This window comes from Telopea speciosissima, chromosome 3 (genome assembly GCF_018873765.1).
Source record: "Telopea speciosissima isolate NSW1024214 ecotype Mountain lineage chromosome 3, Tspe_v1, whole genome shotgun sequence".
Classification (NCBI taxonomy): domain Eukaryota; kingdom Viridiplantae; phylum Streptophyta; class Magnoliopsida; order Proteales; family Proteaceae; genus Telopea; species Telopea speciosissima.
The window spans coordinates 16,606,918-16,619,934 of NC_057918.1; the positions used below are offsets into that span (position 1 = coordinate 16,606,918).

The 13,017-nt window shown below is 39.3% G+C and overlaps 1 protein-coding gene across 1 annotated transcript; it reads left to right on the forward strand.

Annotated features, from left to right (window-relative positions):
* The first annotated feature begins 2,430 nt into the window (after nucleotides 1–2,430).
* Nucleotides 2,431–9,703, forward strand: LOC122657139. The gene is made up of 2 exons (XM_043851923.1): nucleotides 2,431–2,546; nucleotides 8,502–9,703. Exon 2 carries the CDS (start codon nucleotides 8,517–8,519, stop codon nucleotides 9,312–9,314), a length of 798 nt encoding a protein of 265 aa, XP_043707858.1. The 5' UTR covers nucleotides 2,431–2,546; nucleotides 8,502–8,516; the 3' UTR covers nucleotides 9,315–9,703.
* Nucleotides 9,704–13,017: the final 3,314 nt, after the last annotated feature.

The following is a 13,017-nucleotide window of genomic DNA, read 5'->3' on the forward strand; positions in this document are numbered from 1 at the left end:
ACTCAGTCTGCCTTTTTTCCTTTGATCTTCATAATTTGTTCCAAGAGATCCAACAAATATTCTTTTTATCATCTTTTATTTCTAAAAAAAAAATAAAATGGTTGCAGCTTGCAAGAGTTTGGAATGATAAGAGACTCGTAACTTAAGGTGTGATGCTACAAAGGTGTTCATAGACAAAAATCACCGATTTTAACATCACTTCCTTCCCCGTATGAGAAAGCAATTTTTGTTTCCATCTCTATAGTTTATTCTCTGTCTTCTCACTAATTCCTTGAATAACTCCAGCTTTGAGATGCCAAATTGGGTGGGTAAACCAAGATATTTTATTTGGCAAAAAAAGGTAGGGTAGGGGTGGGGGAGGTTCACCATATGAGATTTTAAGAATCTTTGAAAACCAACATTTGAACTAGGGGTGTCAATGGGTCGGGTTGGGCCGGGCCTGCCTAAACCCTGACCCGACCCTAGAGGCCTTAACCCTGACCCTGTCAGGGTCAAGAAACTCTCAACCCTGACCCGACCCTGCCAAGGTCGGGTCGGGTTGGTCCTGATTTATGGCACCATCCACGTGTCTCATTAGACCATGTTTTTGTAACATAGGATCTCAACCTATGGGACAGCTAATAAATATGTTGAAAAAAATGGCGTGTGTATAAACTCTCTCTCTACAATTGTAACGATGTCCCCTTAATAGGCCTGGAAGCTTATAGGGGCTACAACTAAATAACAATCATGTCAGTGACTCTTTTTATGGTCCTGATCAAAATAGTAGATGATCTACTCTTTTTATGGGTTCCTACTTCATGATGATGACAAAGCTAGTAGTTATCTATGTACAATTCTCTTCTGTTTTTTTTTTTTGTCAAGAAAATACTTATATTAAGTATATAATATATATATATATATATATGTAATATTATATACCTATAATTAATCTGAGGTCGGGTCGGGCCGGGCCGGGCAGGCTAGGCCCAGGATCTAAACACTGACCCGACCCGACCGCAGGGTCAGACTATAACTAAACCCAAACCCGCCCTCAGGGTCAAAAAATCAGGGTCGGGCCCGGGCCGGGCTCAGGACGGGTTCGGGCCAGCCGGGCTTTATTGACACCCCTAATTTGAACCATGGAATTGCATTTGGGCTAAAAATTAGGATGGACTTTTGAAGATTAATCCGCTGCCCACTAGTTGACAATAAAGATCAAGTAAAATTTTAAATTATAAATTTCCTGTAGTACCACTTCCGAAAAAGGGAGAGTATCATCGGTGAAAATGTGAACTTATTGAAAGAAATGGACTAGGGTTTAAAAGAACGGAATCATGGTTCAGGTAGGTCCCAATTGGTCTGTATCAATTAGGAATAAGTTAGAAAAAATCGATCAAAATGTGCCAGAGTTTATAATTTAAGGAAAAAATGCCAGTACAGAGCAAGGTGGGAATGAATTTCTCTCTTTTTTGGTAGGAATGAATTTGTAATTTTAAACCATTCTAGTGATTGGATTTGCCACATCTTTTTTGAACATGACATGAATAGGTGGACCATCTATGAAATCTTTTTCGATATATATGACACAAATTGGTGAACCATACATGAACAAATTGGTGAATCATAGATGAATTCCATGTTGAACATAGCTTTTAAGAAAACCTTTAATCTTACCATAAAGTTATAAAAATTTGGGAAAATGTTTTTTGCATTGGGGGCACAGGATGCGACCACACATTGGGAGTAGTCGAAATGACTGGCTTGTCCCCTTGAATGACTGAAATGACGTGTCTGTCCCACCCCATGTGTGTAGAGATTGAGCTCCTCTCTAACTCTAGGGAGCCCAATGCTCAGGGAGTGCCAGGGAGCATCCAACAGTTGGGTTGTACTACATATATCCCGATGGCTGACTAAACGAACACTGGGATGTGTGCAGCATAGCCTAGTCCTTGCATGCACCCTTGAGTACTGGTCTCCTTGGAGAGGATCCCCGAATCCTATGTCTAGGTTACGCTTCCGAACAGAGAACATTGCCCTAAACATTTTTAAATTAAAAATTAAAAATTAAAAAAGAGAGAATTTTTAAAAAAACAAAACTTCTAATGATCTTTTTGTGTGGCATAGACATAGATATGTCATAATCCGTCCAGAAAAGACTTTATTGTATTTATTGTATCACTTCCCACTATTAAAAATTTTTCAAAAGCAGGCCTTCTTGGGTCGTTGGATGTAAGCCCTGGGGTTTTCTTTCTATGAGGTCCCATAACTCCCTTAGCTGTTGTCAAATTGTCATCGGGGGTAGTGTGAGGGAGTTCTGAACGGGAGAAACCCAATCCCCAATTCCCGATCCCCAACCCCCCTAAGGTTTGAACTCGGAGCGGTGCTCTCTCTTGGCGCATCTCCTTCACGAATCCTCCTTCAACACTACGGCTGGCACTTCGTCCGGCGAGCTGCTGCGTATCTCACTGCATTTGAATGATTTGAAAGCTTCTTTCAAATCGCAGATCCGGCATATTCTGTCTCCAATTATTTTTTTGGTCAGTCGAAACGAAATCCAAATCAAGGTAATTCCCCTCTCTCTCTTTGAATTATTCATATCTTCTGTTATGGTTTTTCTTTTGTATTTCCCCTCTTGGGTTGTCTGTTCAAGAGGAAAATGGTTTTTTTTTTTTAAATTGTATGATTCTCCTGTTATTTCTTTCTTCTTTCTACCATCATCACCAGGTATACTGAGAAATGAAATTGGGGTTTCAGAGTTATTGGGTTAGGGTGAGGGTTGGTTTGGATGGGCGGAACCCGGTGTTCCAAATTCTTTCCTCTTTTATCGAAGAGATCAGTGTGATCCGGTAATTTCTTCAATCATCTATTGTTCCTCAAGACTTGTTATTTTTCTTCATCTCCGGCAATTGCTGCCCTATATCGTTCTAACGGAGTTGGGATGATTTGGGAGAGAAAAATGAAGACGGGTAGATGGTCTTTTGTAGGGAATACGCCTATAGTGGAGCTATACTATACACGGTGATCTTTTGTTTTTATTTTGCCAAGTATTGCTTATGGATTAGTGAGGATGATACGGGGGACCATTTACTGCTTTGTGGACAGTTCTAGTTATATTAATGAGTGAAGCTGGGAAAAGGAAAGTAATATGCACTGTATAGGACAGGATCCTGACCTCCTTTTGTTTTTTAATTTTTTTTTTTTGGGGAAATCAAATGTTTGGGTTTGTAGGGATATTGGGTACATGGCTTCTATGACTGAGCCTTAGGTGTTTGTTACACTGATCCACAAAAAGCAGCTCTCTACATTCATATTTTGGACCTACTAACCAATGGGTGGCCCTTCAGTTGTTATCTGAATCAAATATCAGCTTGTTGATATGATTGTAACAATAAACATATCTACCATTTTGAGGTGACAACATCCCTATGGGAACCCATCTGTTGTACAAGACGTGTTTGGATGGACACAGATATGCTGGCTTAGCATTTCTGTGTGTGTGTGTGTGTGTGTGTGTGTTGGGGGACAAGAAGCCATAATTTTGGTGCTTTTTCTTATACAGCATGGGATAAAGGAGGTGCTAGGATTTTTCGTATAAGTGAGTTAGTAAAGGATCTACAAACACTTCTCTGAAGTCATTGTCAACTACGTATCATAATTAAGAATCTAACCTGATAGTATCACAATGTTTTTATAGAAGCTGCTCAGTGTCAGGCTTCAATTATGAAAACACATAGCATTGGAGTATCTTTATGGGCTAAATGATATACCCAATTACCAAATCACTAGATGCTGATTCCTAATGAAAAATTCGCATTCAAATTCGGGTACCACTGCTTTGGTTTTGGACATTGCTTGTGCATGAACACCAACAGGACCTGAAACGACTTGAACCATTGAACTTGAACTATTCTTGAGATCTCTCTTAATAATAAACGATCACCCATTCAAATTGTGTTCTGTTGGCAGCAGAGGGATGAGCTAGAAGAAGATGAAGTCTGCCTTTTGACCATAGTAGTTGAGGTTTCTCTTAAGCGTCCCCTAGGCAGCAAAGCTTTTTCCAAATCACTAGGGTACCCATTGCCAAGCTGGTCAAGGTGCTCAGATGGAAAGGGGGGAAGTGCAGGAGAAAAGGAGGAAATGGGAAGGGAGGAAAAGGGGATAAATAGAGGGAAATGGAAAAATAGGGAAGGAGGAGGAGGAGGAGGAGGAGGAAGCAGTAGCACTGACACTGCCACAGCAGCAGCAGCAGCAGAAGAAGAAGAAGTGGGAGAAGACTGAAGGAGAAGAGGGAAGATGAGGTGAAAGAGGTGGAGGAAGAAGAAGAAGAAACAGGGAGGAGGCAGAGAAGAAGGAAGATGAGGCGGAGCTACCTACTTGGTTGATGCCGGGGCCTCACTACTGCAAGTTGATGCTGAAGCCAGGATCCTCTCGTCCCACCAAATCTTGACAATGAAAGTTGTCTCTTTCAAACACATATAAGGGATAATTTACCCAGAAAAAATAAAACACATATAAGGGATGATATATGCTTTTATCATTCTTCCCTTAAAGTTTTGTTTCATTACGTATTAATCAATTTCTTTATCGTAATATGTAAATACCCACATTCTTCAAACTATTTACCGGTAATGTCCTAAATTAAAGTGTCTGCCTTGCTCGCATAACCCCTACCTGAGCAATGCCTAGGCATCCAAGCAGATTCCCAGTGCCTAGAGTCGCCTAGATACCATGAAAAACTATGATTTTGACTGCTACTGAATAATAGTTTTTTTTTCCTACTCAATAATAGAGTCAACTGGACAGGAAAAGAAAGCCATCCAAATTAGGGGCTGATGGGAGACTGAGCACCATTTGATTCCTAATTCTTCAACAACATGAGCAAAAATCATGTAGGAGCAGGAATTTTTTATTGAAATATAATAAAGTTTCATGATTGAATGGGTGTGAACCTCGTTAGCCTCTAGGCGATTTTTTTTATCTCTTTATTTGTTGGAACCAGTGAGGTGATTAAGAAACACAGTTGCTGTAGCCCAGCAATTGGAGATGGACATACCCAATAGCCAAAGCCTTACAATGATACAATTTTTTCAATTATTCTTCCTAGCCTCTGTTACTTCGTCTGCTGCTTCTTCTCTTGCAGGTACCTAACAGAAATATTTTTTTTTGGCCCCGGATATATTAAAAAAAAAAGGGAAAATTACATCCGCCTCCCCTGTACTTTGACCTAATTATACGTTCTTCCCCTTGATTTTCCCACCTTACATATCCCTCCCCTCTACTTTGAAAATAACTACTATTACACCCCTGTCGTTACTGTCCGTCTGTTAAATGCTGATGTGGCATAGTAAAAATTTTCATAATCCCCAAACTAACCCTGATCCTTGTGAGATGACTCAGTTACCCTTTTGATTTAATCCCCACACTAACCTTTGATCACCCCTGTCGTTACTGTCCGTCTGTTAAATGCTGATGTGGCATAGTAAAAATTTTCATAATCCCCAAACTAACCCTGATCCTTGTGAGATGACTCAGTTACCCTTTTGATTTAATCCCCACACTAACCTTTGATCCATGTAAATAGACCCTTTTACCCTTCTTCTTCTTCCTCCTCTTCCTGCTCCTCCAATCCTGACCTTCTCCTGCAAACTCCGGCGAGAACAAAAATGGAGTACCTCCATCTCTTCCTCTCCACTTCACTAAACCCTAACGGTAGGTAACCTAGCTGAACCTTCTCCTCCACTGTTGATCTTCTTTTTCTTTTCTTCTCCATCATCTTCTTCTTCCTTCCACCAACCGATATATCCTTCGAGCTTGTGGTGTTATAAACCAGAAACCCTACTGAGGCTCCCATGGAGAGTTAGAATCGTTGTTTCGTAGGTTTCGAATCATATGATCCATCAGGGAACATCGTTTCGTCATCGCGATAGCTGGTTCTTCTGGTTTCTTATTCTACGATTCCAGATCACAAAGCCCTAATTTTTCTACTGTTCCCCCCCTCCCCCTCTCTTCTTCTTCACATATCTTTTGGAAATTTTCTCCTTGATAGCGTTATCGATTTTAACACTCCACTATGGAATTAGGTTTTCAGTTCTCCTGTAAACCAATTCTCCGCAAACCCAGAGAGAATCAATATAAAGAAAAAAAAGAAAAAATCACTCTTGCGACTCAAAACCCATCTCTACGTTTTCTATCTCTTCATCTAAAACCATTCAACCTGCAAAAAAACAAAGGGCAATTTCAACATGGAGAAACCCATCTCTGCGTTTTCTATCTCTTCAGTGAAAAGGTTACAATGGCTGTAGTAACGAACAACATGGAGAAACTTTTGATTTTTCAGTTGCAAAAGAACCAGTGTTGGATTAAAAAAAAAAAAACATTTACATACAATTCCGCTCTCGATTTTTTGTTCAAAACTAAAGAAGCGAGAAATAAAAATTTTTTTTTGGGGAAAAAAAGTCCCATCTGAACCGGCGACGCCCAAATTGAGGTATCAAACAACTTTCGGCGCAAGCGGGAGATTCAGGTCAAAATCGAAACTCCTAGGAGAACTCTGTGGGTGGTGGCTGAAATCGACGACTGAAGACGAGTCGGAATCACTCTGGACCCCAGCACCAACAGAAGCCTGGAAATCAGCAGCAGCTGGGTCCAACCTCAGACGGTGAAGGTTCATGCCCATGTTCTCCAACCTCTGTTTTTATCAGACTACTACAATGATACCAGAGGAGAACGGCGGATGAGAAAAATCGCCTATATTTAAGAAATTAAACGGTGGTGGAGGTGGCGGTCTTCCAAAGCCATATGCAAATCGGAGCAACTTGCTTGTGCCCTCTATTTTTCCCCTTTGGACCACATTCTGCAACCAATCTAAAACAATGGAATGAGTTTGATCTATAGAAGGTGTTTCCGGTTTCTGGTGCAAGCTCTCATGAAACCATGTTTTTGGGATCCTTAAATATGAGCTTTCTGTTTGGCCATTAATTAGTTAATATCAAATTTGAGTTTCATTGGCAGGTTAGACCCTCGTATATCACCATCCACGGTGACGGTGGTGATGATGTTGGCGGTGGAGGAGGAAGAGGAGGCAGCGGCAATAGTGGTGGAGGTGGTATTGGTGGTGCTGGCGGTGGAGGAGGAAAGAAAGAGGTGTTTTAGGTTGAAGATGATGAAAAGGGTAGAATAGGAAATGCAGTTTTAATTTGTTAGTAAAGGGTAATACTGTCTTTTCAAACTATTAACTAACAGCACTCTAACACCGTCAGCCATAAGGGGTCAAAATGTAAGGTGGGAAAATCAAGGGGAGAAACGTGTAATTAGGCCAAAGTACAGGGGAGGCAGATGTAATTTTCTCAAAAAAAAGAAGAAATATTTACAGGGTGGTTTATTTAAATGGAACTAACACAAGATGATAAGAACTAGATACGAAATTGTATCTAGTTTTGTTATTATTTTGGTTGTGATTCTTTTGAATGATGAAATTGTCCATTAAAGTGCCCTTAGATTCTGCAATTTGCAGCTTTTGGGTATGACACTGGTATGAAGTTGTTCAACCAAGATATTGTGATCATCCATGTTCTAGAAAACTCCAACCAGTTGAACTTTTACTTAGACAGGGGTATATAGAGAACTGTTTGTGTATGATCCGTTAGTTCTTTATGTAGATGAATTTTGGAATCAGGTGTTTGATCCACACTGTCATGTTGCCAAATCAAAATCCAAAGTTGTGCTTGGGAATGTCTTTAGTTTATATTTTGAACTGATGTCCCATTATTCTGATGTTCTGAATATATGAGTATCATCTGATTGTGATAATTACTGAAATTTACTGGATATTTTTTCAATATTTTGATGCAATTCTGGAATTCATTTAAATATCAATGGAGAATGTTCTCTCTATTGTCTTGCATAGTATTCTGATATCCTTGGCTTGGATAGGATATCCAAACCCACTTCCACATCTTGGTCTTGAGAAGATTCTGGACCTGTATTTGTATCCATATCCACATCTGGGCATAAGAGATGTCATCTGGGTATCCTTGCCATTAAATTCTTAGACCATAGTTAGCCAAATTGTCACTGTGACACTGTCTTGTGATTCCAGCCTTCATAAATTCTAGTGAATTACTCTTTGAATTGCGGTATGCTTAGTAATGCTAATGAGTCCAATACCTTGGGAACAGGCAAGGTATGTGAGGCCTCCAAATTATTCTAAGCTAAATGGTAAAATACTTTTATTTGCAAGTGTAGTTGACTCGATCTTGCTGTGAAAGATGTCATTGTTTTTTTTTTTTTTTTTTAATTTATATTTTTCCTGGTTGAATGAGAATTAGATCCATTCACTTACCTTTTGTACATCGTCCCCCCCCCCCCCAAAAAAAAAAAAAAAAGAGTTGGTTTTAAGTGCAAGTACTGTTGAGGGCTGTCATTGGAAACAGAAAAACTTTATTGCTCAAATTAATGGACTAGTGTCTGCGTTTTTTGGTTAGATTGTACATGGTCAGCTACTAATGTCTTTTTAATAGACATTTGCTGTCACCATGTGGACTTTCGCCTCAAATGCCATTGGTGGGAGCGTTGGATTGAAGGACTGTAAATCGGGTCGAACTGGTTCAGACTGCTCGGATGATGAGGTTTCTTCGAATGCCAGCAGAGAGGAAGGGCTAGAATGCCCAATATGTTGGGAATCCTTCAATATTGTTGAGAATGTGCCCTATGTTTTATGGTGTGGCCACACCCTCTGCAAGAACTGTGTTCTGGGGCTCCAATGGGCTGTGGTGAAGTTTCCCACTCTACCAGTTCAACTCCCACTTTTCATTTCCTGTCCATGGTGCAACCTATTATCCTTCCGGCTGGTCTACAAGGGGGTTCTCAAGTTCCCTCGCAAGAACTTCTTTCTTCTCTGGATGGTTGAGAGCATGAATGGTGATAGGGGGAAATCTCATTCAACTTTTTGTGGGGATCAACCAGTTTGGTCTCCTAACAACAATTTAGCCCTTGGAGGTCAAGTTAACCATCGAAATCTCCGGAGGGCTCCACATGGGAACCGTCTGGAGCAGTCGGAGCGAGATCGTGATCATGTTAGTTTTGGTCATTACCTCAATGTGGAAAGGTTACATGCATCCATACGCAAGTCTCTTGTTTTCTTTGTTCACATGACAGCTAAGTTCCCACTGGTCATCATATTTCTTCTGATAGTGTTGTATGCCGTACCAGCCAGTGCGGCTATCTTGGCCCTGTACATACTTATCACAGTTCTGTTTGCACTTCCTTCTTTTCTTATATTGTACTTTGCTTACCCTAGTTTGGATTGGTTGGTGAGAGAAATCATCGCTTGAGATGCTGCTGATATTGTGAGTTTTGTGAATGGGAGGTTTACGACCCCAACATGGTAGTCTTACCATTTGAAGTGATGATGTAATTTGACGACTTCCCTGTTTTCAAGGTTGGCCTGACTGTCGTTTTTAACGTTAAAACCCAAATCCTTTAATGCAAACTTTGTCGAAGATCAGGTCCAATCTCATGGCATGTGGCATTTGTGATGGTATTGAAGTCCCAACAACCCGAGAATATTTGAGGCTGGCTTCTTGTGGTTTGGAATATTGGTGTCAGCGACAGATTAGGATCAAACTTCTCTTTGCCGGTGAAGGGCTTGCTTAAATTTGTAAATGGAGCTCTTGTAAACAATGTGCCTGGTTGAAAAGTGATTGTTGTGATGATAATTGATGATCTACGTATTGTATGGACACTAAAAAATTCCTGTTCTACCTTTTGTAGCATGTGCTCATGCACCCGTGTTGGACCTGTGTTTGCTATACTTTTACAAGGATATGCATATTAGATATTTTTGTTCATTGGTTGGTTTTGCTTCTTAAGCAGCTATTCTTAACAATTATGATATTACAATTCTTATTTTGATAGCATTTATGCAGGCTCCCCCTCCGCCCCCCCCCAACACCCACACTCACAAAACCCCAATTCCAATTTTTTTGGTTTCTACTCTGGTTGTAAGCCAATTTTACTTAGCAGGAGAATTGGAACATTGAGGGACACTACCGAGTGGATCTGCCCAAGGGTGGGAGAGTATAGAGAAGGCTGGTAGTTTCAAAAGCTTAACTTTGCTATTTGGTTTGCCTCAGCCTACAGTGTTGCCTTTGATGGACAGTGATTTCAAATGAGCAATTCTAAGATCTCTGCAATCTGGGATATCTTTTGATTGTATGCGTTGTCAAGGCAACCCTTGAAAGTGGCACTACAACTGGCTCAAAAAACTGATACTAATGCTGTGTTTGGTATGCATTATATGTTGATAATGCATTACAAGAAATCATACCAAACACAACCTTAATTTCAAGTTTACTGTAGATTCCAAACTCTTCAAATATAGCTGTGACATGATTCTCTTTCTCCGTATTTTATGGCCTTTCGATGCTTAAAGATTCTATATGGCATGTTTGTATTGTATGTGACTGGCATGCGGCATCCCTCACAATTTTTGTGAGAAAAGCAAACTTGATCGTCATTTATTTCCTTAGTTTTAGAGTTCTCGTAAGACAGAACCAATGGTTTTGGAAGAGATTCGTTTCCCGGGTTTTAAAAATCAGGAATTGGATCGGTGAATCAGATGGTTTGGATTGGAATCAGCCGAATCCAATTGGTTGATTCCTGATTCCGTTTTTTAAACCTTGATTCTCTCTTCATCATATCAAAAGGCAGTATGATTGGGTAGGTTAGAATCGGAGCTAGCTCCAGTAGAAGAACAAGACGAGATTGAATTTAGATTGGAGGACAATCATTTGTTTGAATTTATATGTTATAACAAACTTAATTCCTGAGCCAAAGCTCCAAAACTAATTTGAAGTTCGCATAGGCAATAAGGGAGAGGATTGGGCACGCTGCCCGTTTTCTGTAAACTAGCAGTATGCACCAATTAAAGGGGGCTGGACATACAAGGGCAGGGGGGTCTTTTCCAAGGGGGAGGAGTGAGGATGATACACGGGCACCCTAGTGGGGAGCCCAGCCTTTTCCTGGCAATCAGATTCTCTAATATGACACAATACACATCATATTCGATGGTAAAATGATCCCCAAGATGCCAAAGTGGAGATTCTTTTCCACACTACTTCAAATATGAACTACGACTCGCATTGACACTCTCCCCGAAGACGCCATGTGGGTCTCCTACTGCATAAAACAATTTCCCGCATTGTATTTGGTGTGGCAAAGGAGTTCCCCCCACTCTGGCATCATGAGAGGTGACCAGTGACAAATTGGATAAACTAGAATCAAAGTGATTTAGAAAATAGTTTTGATTGGCCACATGTTGAAATTTAGACTCAGATTCATCATTTCAATCATATAACTTCTACATATTCCTTCAGATTTTTAGCCTATCGTTTTTTCTATTCTTCCCATAAATTTTTATTTTTTTTGAATTTTTATTATGCCACTTGATTAACTCCATTGTTTGTGAAAACTTTATATGTTAGCAAGACCTTGGGATCTGGCTGTTCACAAAATTTCAGCCCTCTCCTTTGCATGTGAGAGATAATAATGTTATATTAAAAAAACTTCTGAAACCTATTGGATTAAAAAAAAATTCTTCTATTTTTATTTTTTTAGTAAATTCTTTATTTATCTTCTTTTGTACCATCTTGACGATTTGCAGCCAACATGGATACAAGGCCCAATTAATGTGTTTTTCAACTAAAATTATACGAGAGACAAATGGTGTGTATTCGTATTGGGGATGCGGCATATTCTAACTTTTTGAGGGATCCATGGATTAACCTCTTAATGTAGTAGGCACCCTTTATTAATAGAGTTAAGAGATTTTATTTTGAACAATGAATGAAATATTGTCCCTCTGTTTAAGTAGTTTATTGTCTTTATCCTTAATCTCTATTATTCTTGATATTGACTTAACTAATGCTCCATGCTTTGAATATTGGTTTCACGTGGCTTCTAAGATATTCATTAAGAAGAACTCAAGTATGTTGCCAGTGAATAGATGCAATGTTGTTACTATTAGGTGGTGGAAGTTTTTATGAAAATTAAAATTACAATGTAAATTTAAAATTTGGAGGGTGTCGATGGAGGGTTTGCCTTGTAAATTTCGAAACTAGTTGAATGGATAATAGGGATGAGTAATATGTTTTTTTGTAACCAAAATAGAGAAAGATGTTGGCATATTTTTTTTCTTGTGACTTTTCCAAACGGCTTTGGGTTGTAGAGGATCTTGGTTTAAGGACTGACTACGTAGTTGATGATTTCATCTTGGGGATGTGTATGTTAATCCTCACTAGTAGTGGTTTTTCTTCGAGCTTCAATGTTTTTTGTGTGTGATGGCCGTTATTATCTATTTTATTTAGATTCATAGGAACCAAGTAGTGTTTCAAAGTTCTAATTGAACCCAATCTTAATGTCATAATGTAAAATGTTTCTCATTGGATTAGTGATCTTCGATTATCTCTTATTTTGCTCCCCCTTTGATTTGCTTTCCTACTCTTCTTATTTCTTGTAATGTATTTGGTATCATTGACTTACAAACCTCAAATTGTCCAATGATTAGCTTTGCTAGTAATTTTAACTCCTCAACCAACTAGTTAGGTGACTTTTATAATGTTTCAAAACAAGTCTATTTTCACGAGATTTGATTATGGTTTGACAAGAGATGAAGTCGAGACTATAGTTAGGAGCTTAGTTAGTAAATTCGCGTATCATACGCGTATTATATGCGTCCCCGTATTTTTAAACGTATAATACTTCCGTTTTCATATTTTCCCATATTTTTATAAAAAAACGTGTTTTTTAATCGATCGAGTATTATACTCGTATAATACGCATATTATATATATATATTTTTTAAAAAAAAATTACCCAAAAGATTAGAATTTAGGGAAACGATTTCACTTTCCCTTTCGTCTCTTTCGATTTGCGTTGAACATCCAACCGCAGCAAGCAACAGTAGCCGCCCTCCATCTCCAATCATCCTCGCCATCTCCCTTCAACAAAGCGGCACTTAAGTCTTGTACTCTCCTC

Bases quoted from the DNA above. Each gene is read 5' to 3' on its own strand.
- LOC122657139 (XM_043851923.1), top strand. From the start codon at position 8,517: ATGTGGACTTTCGCCTCAAATGCCATTGGTGGGAGCGTTGGATTGAAG.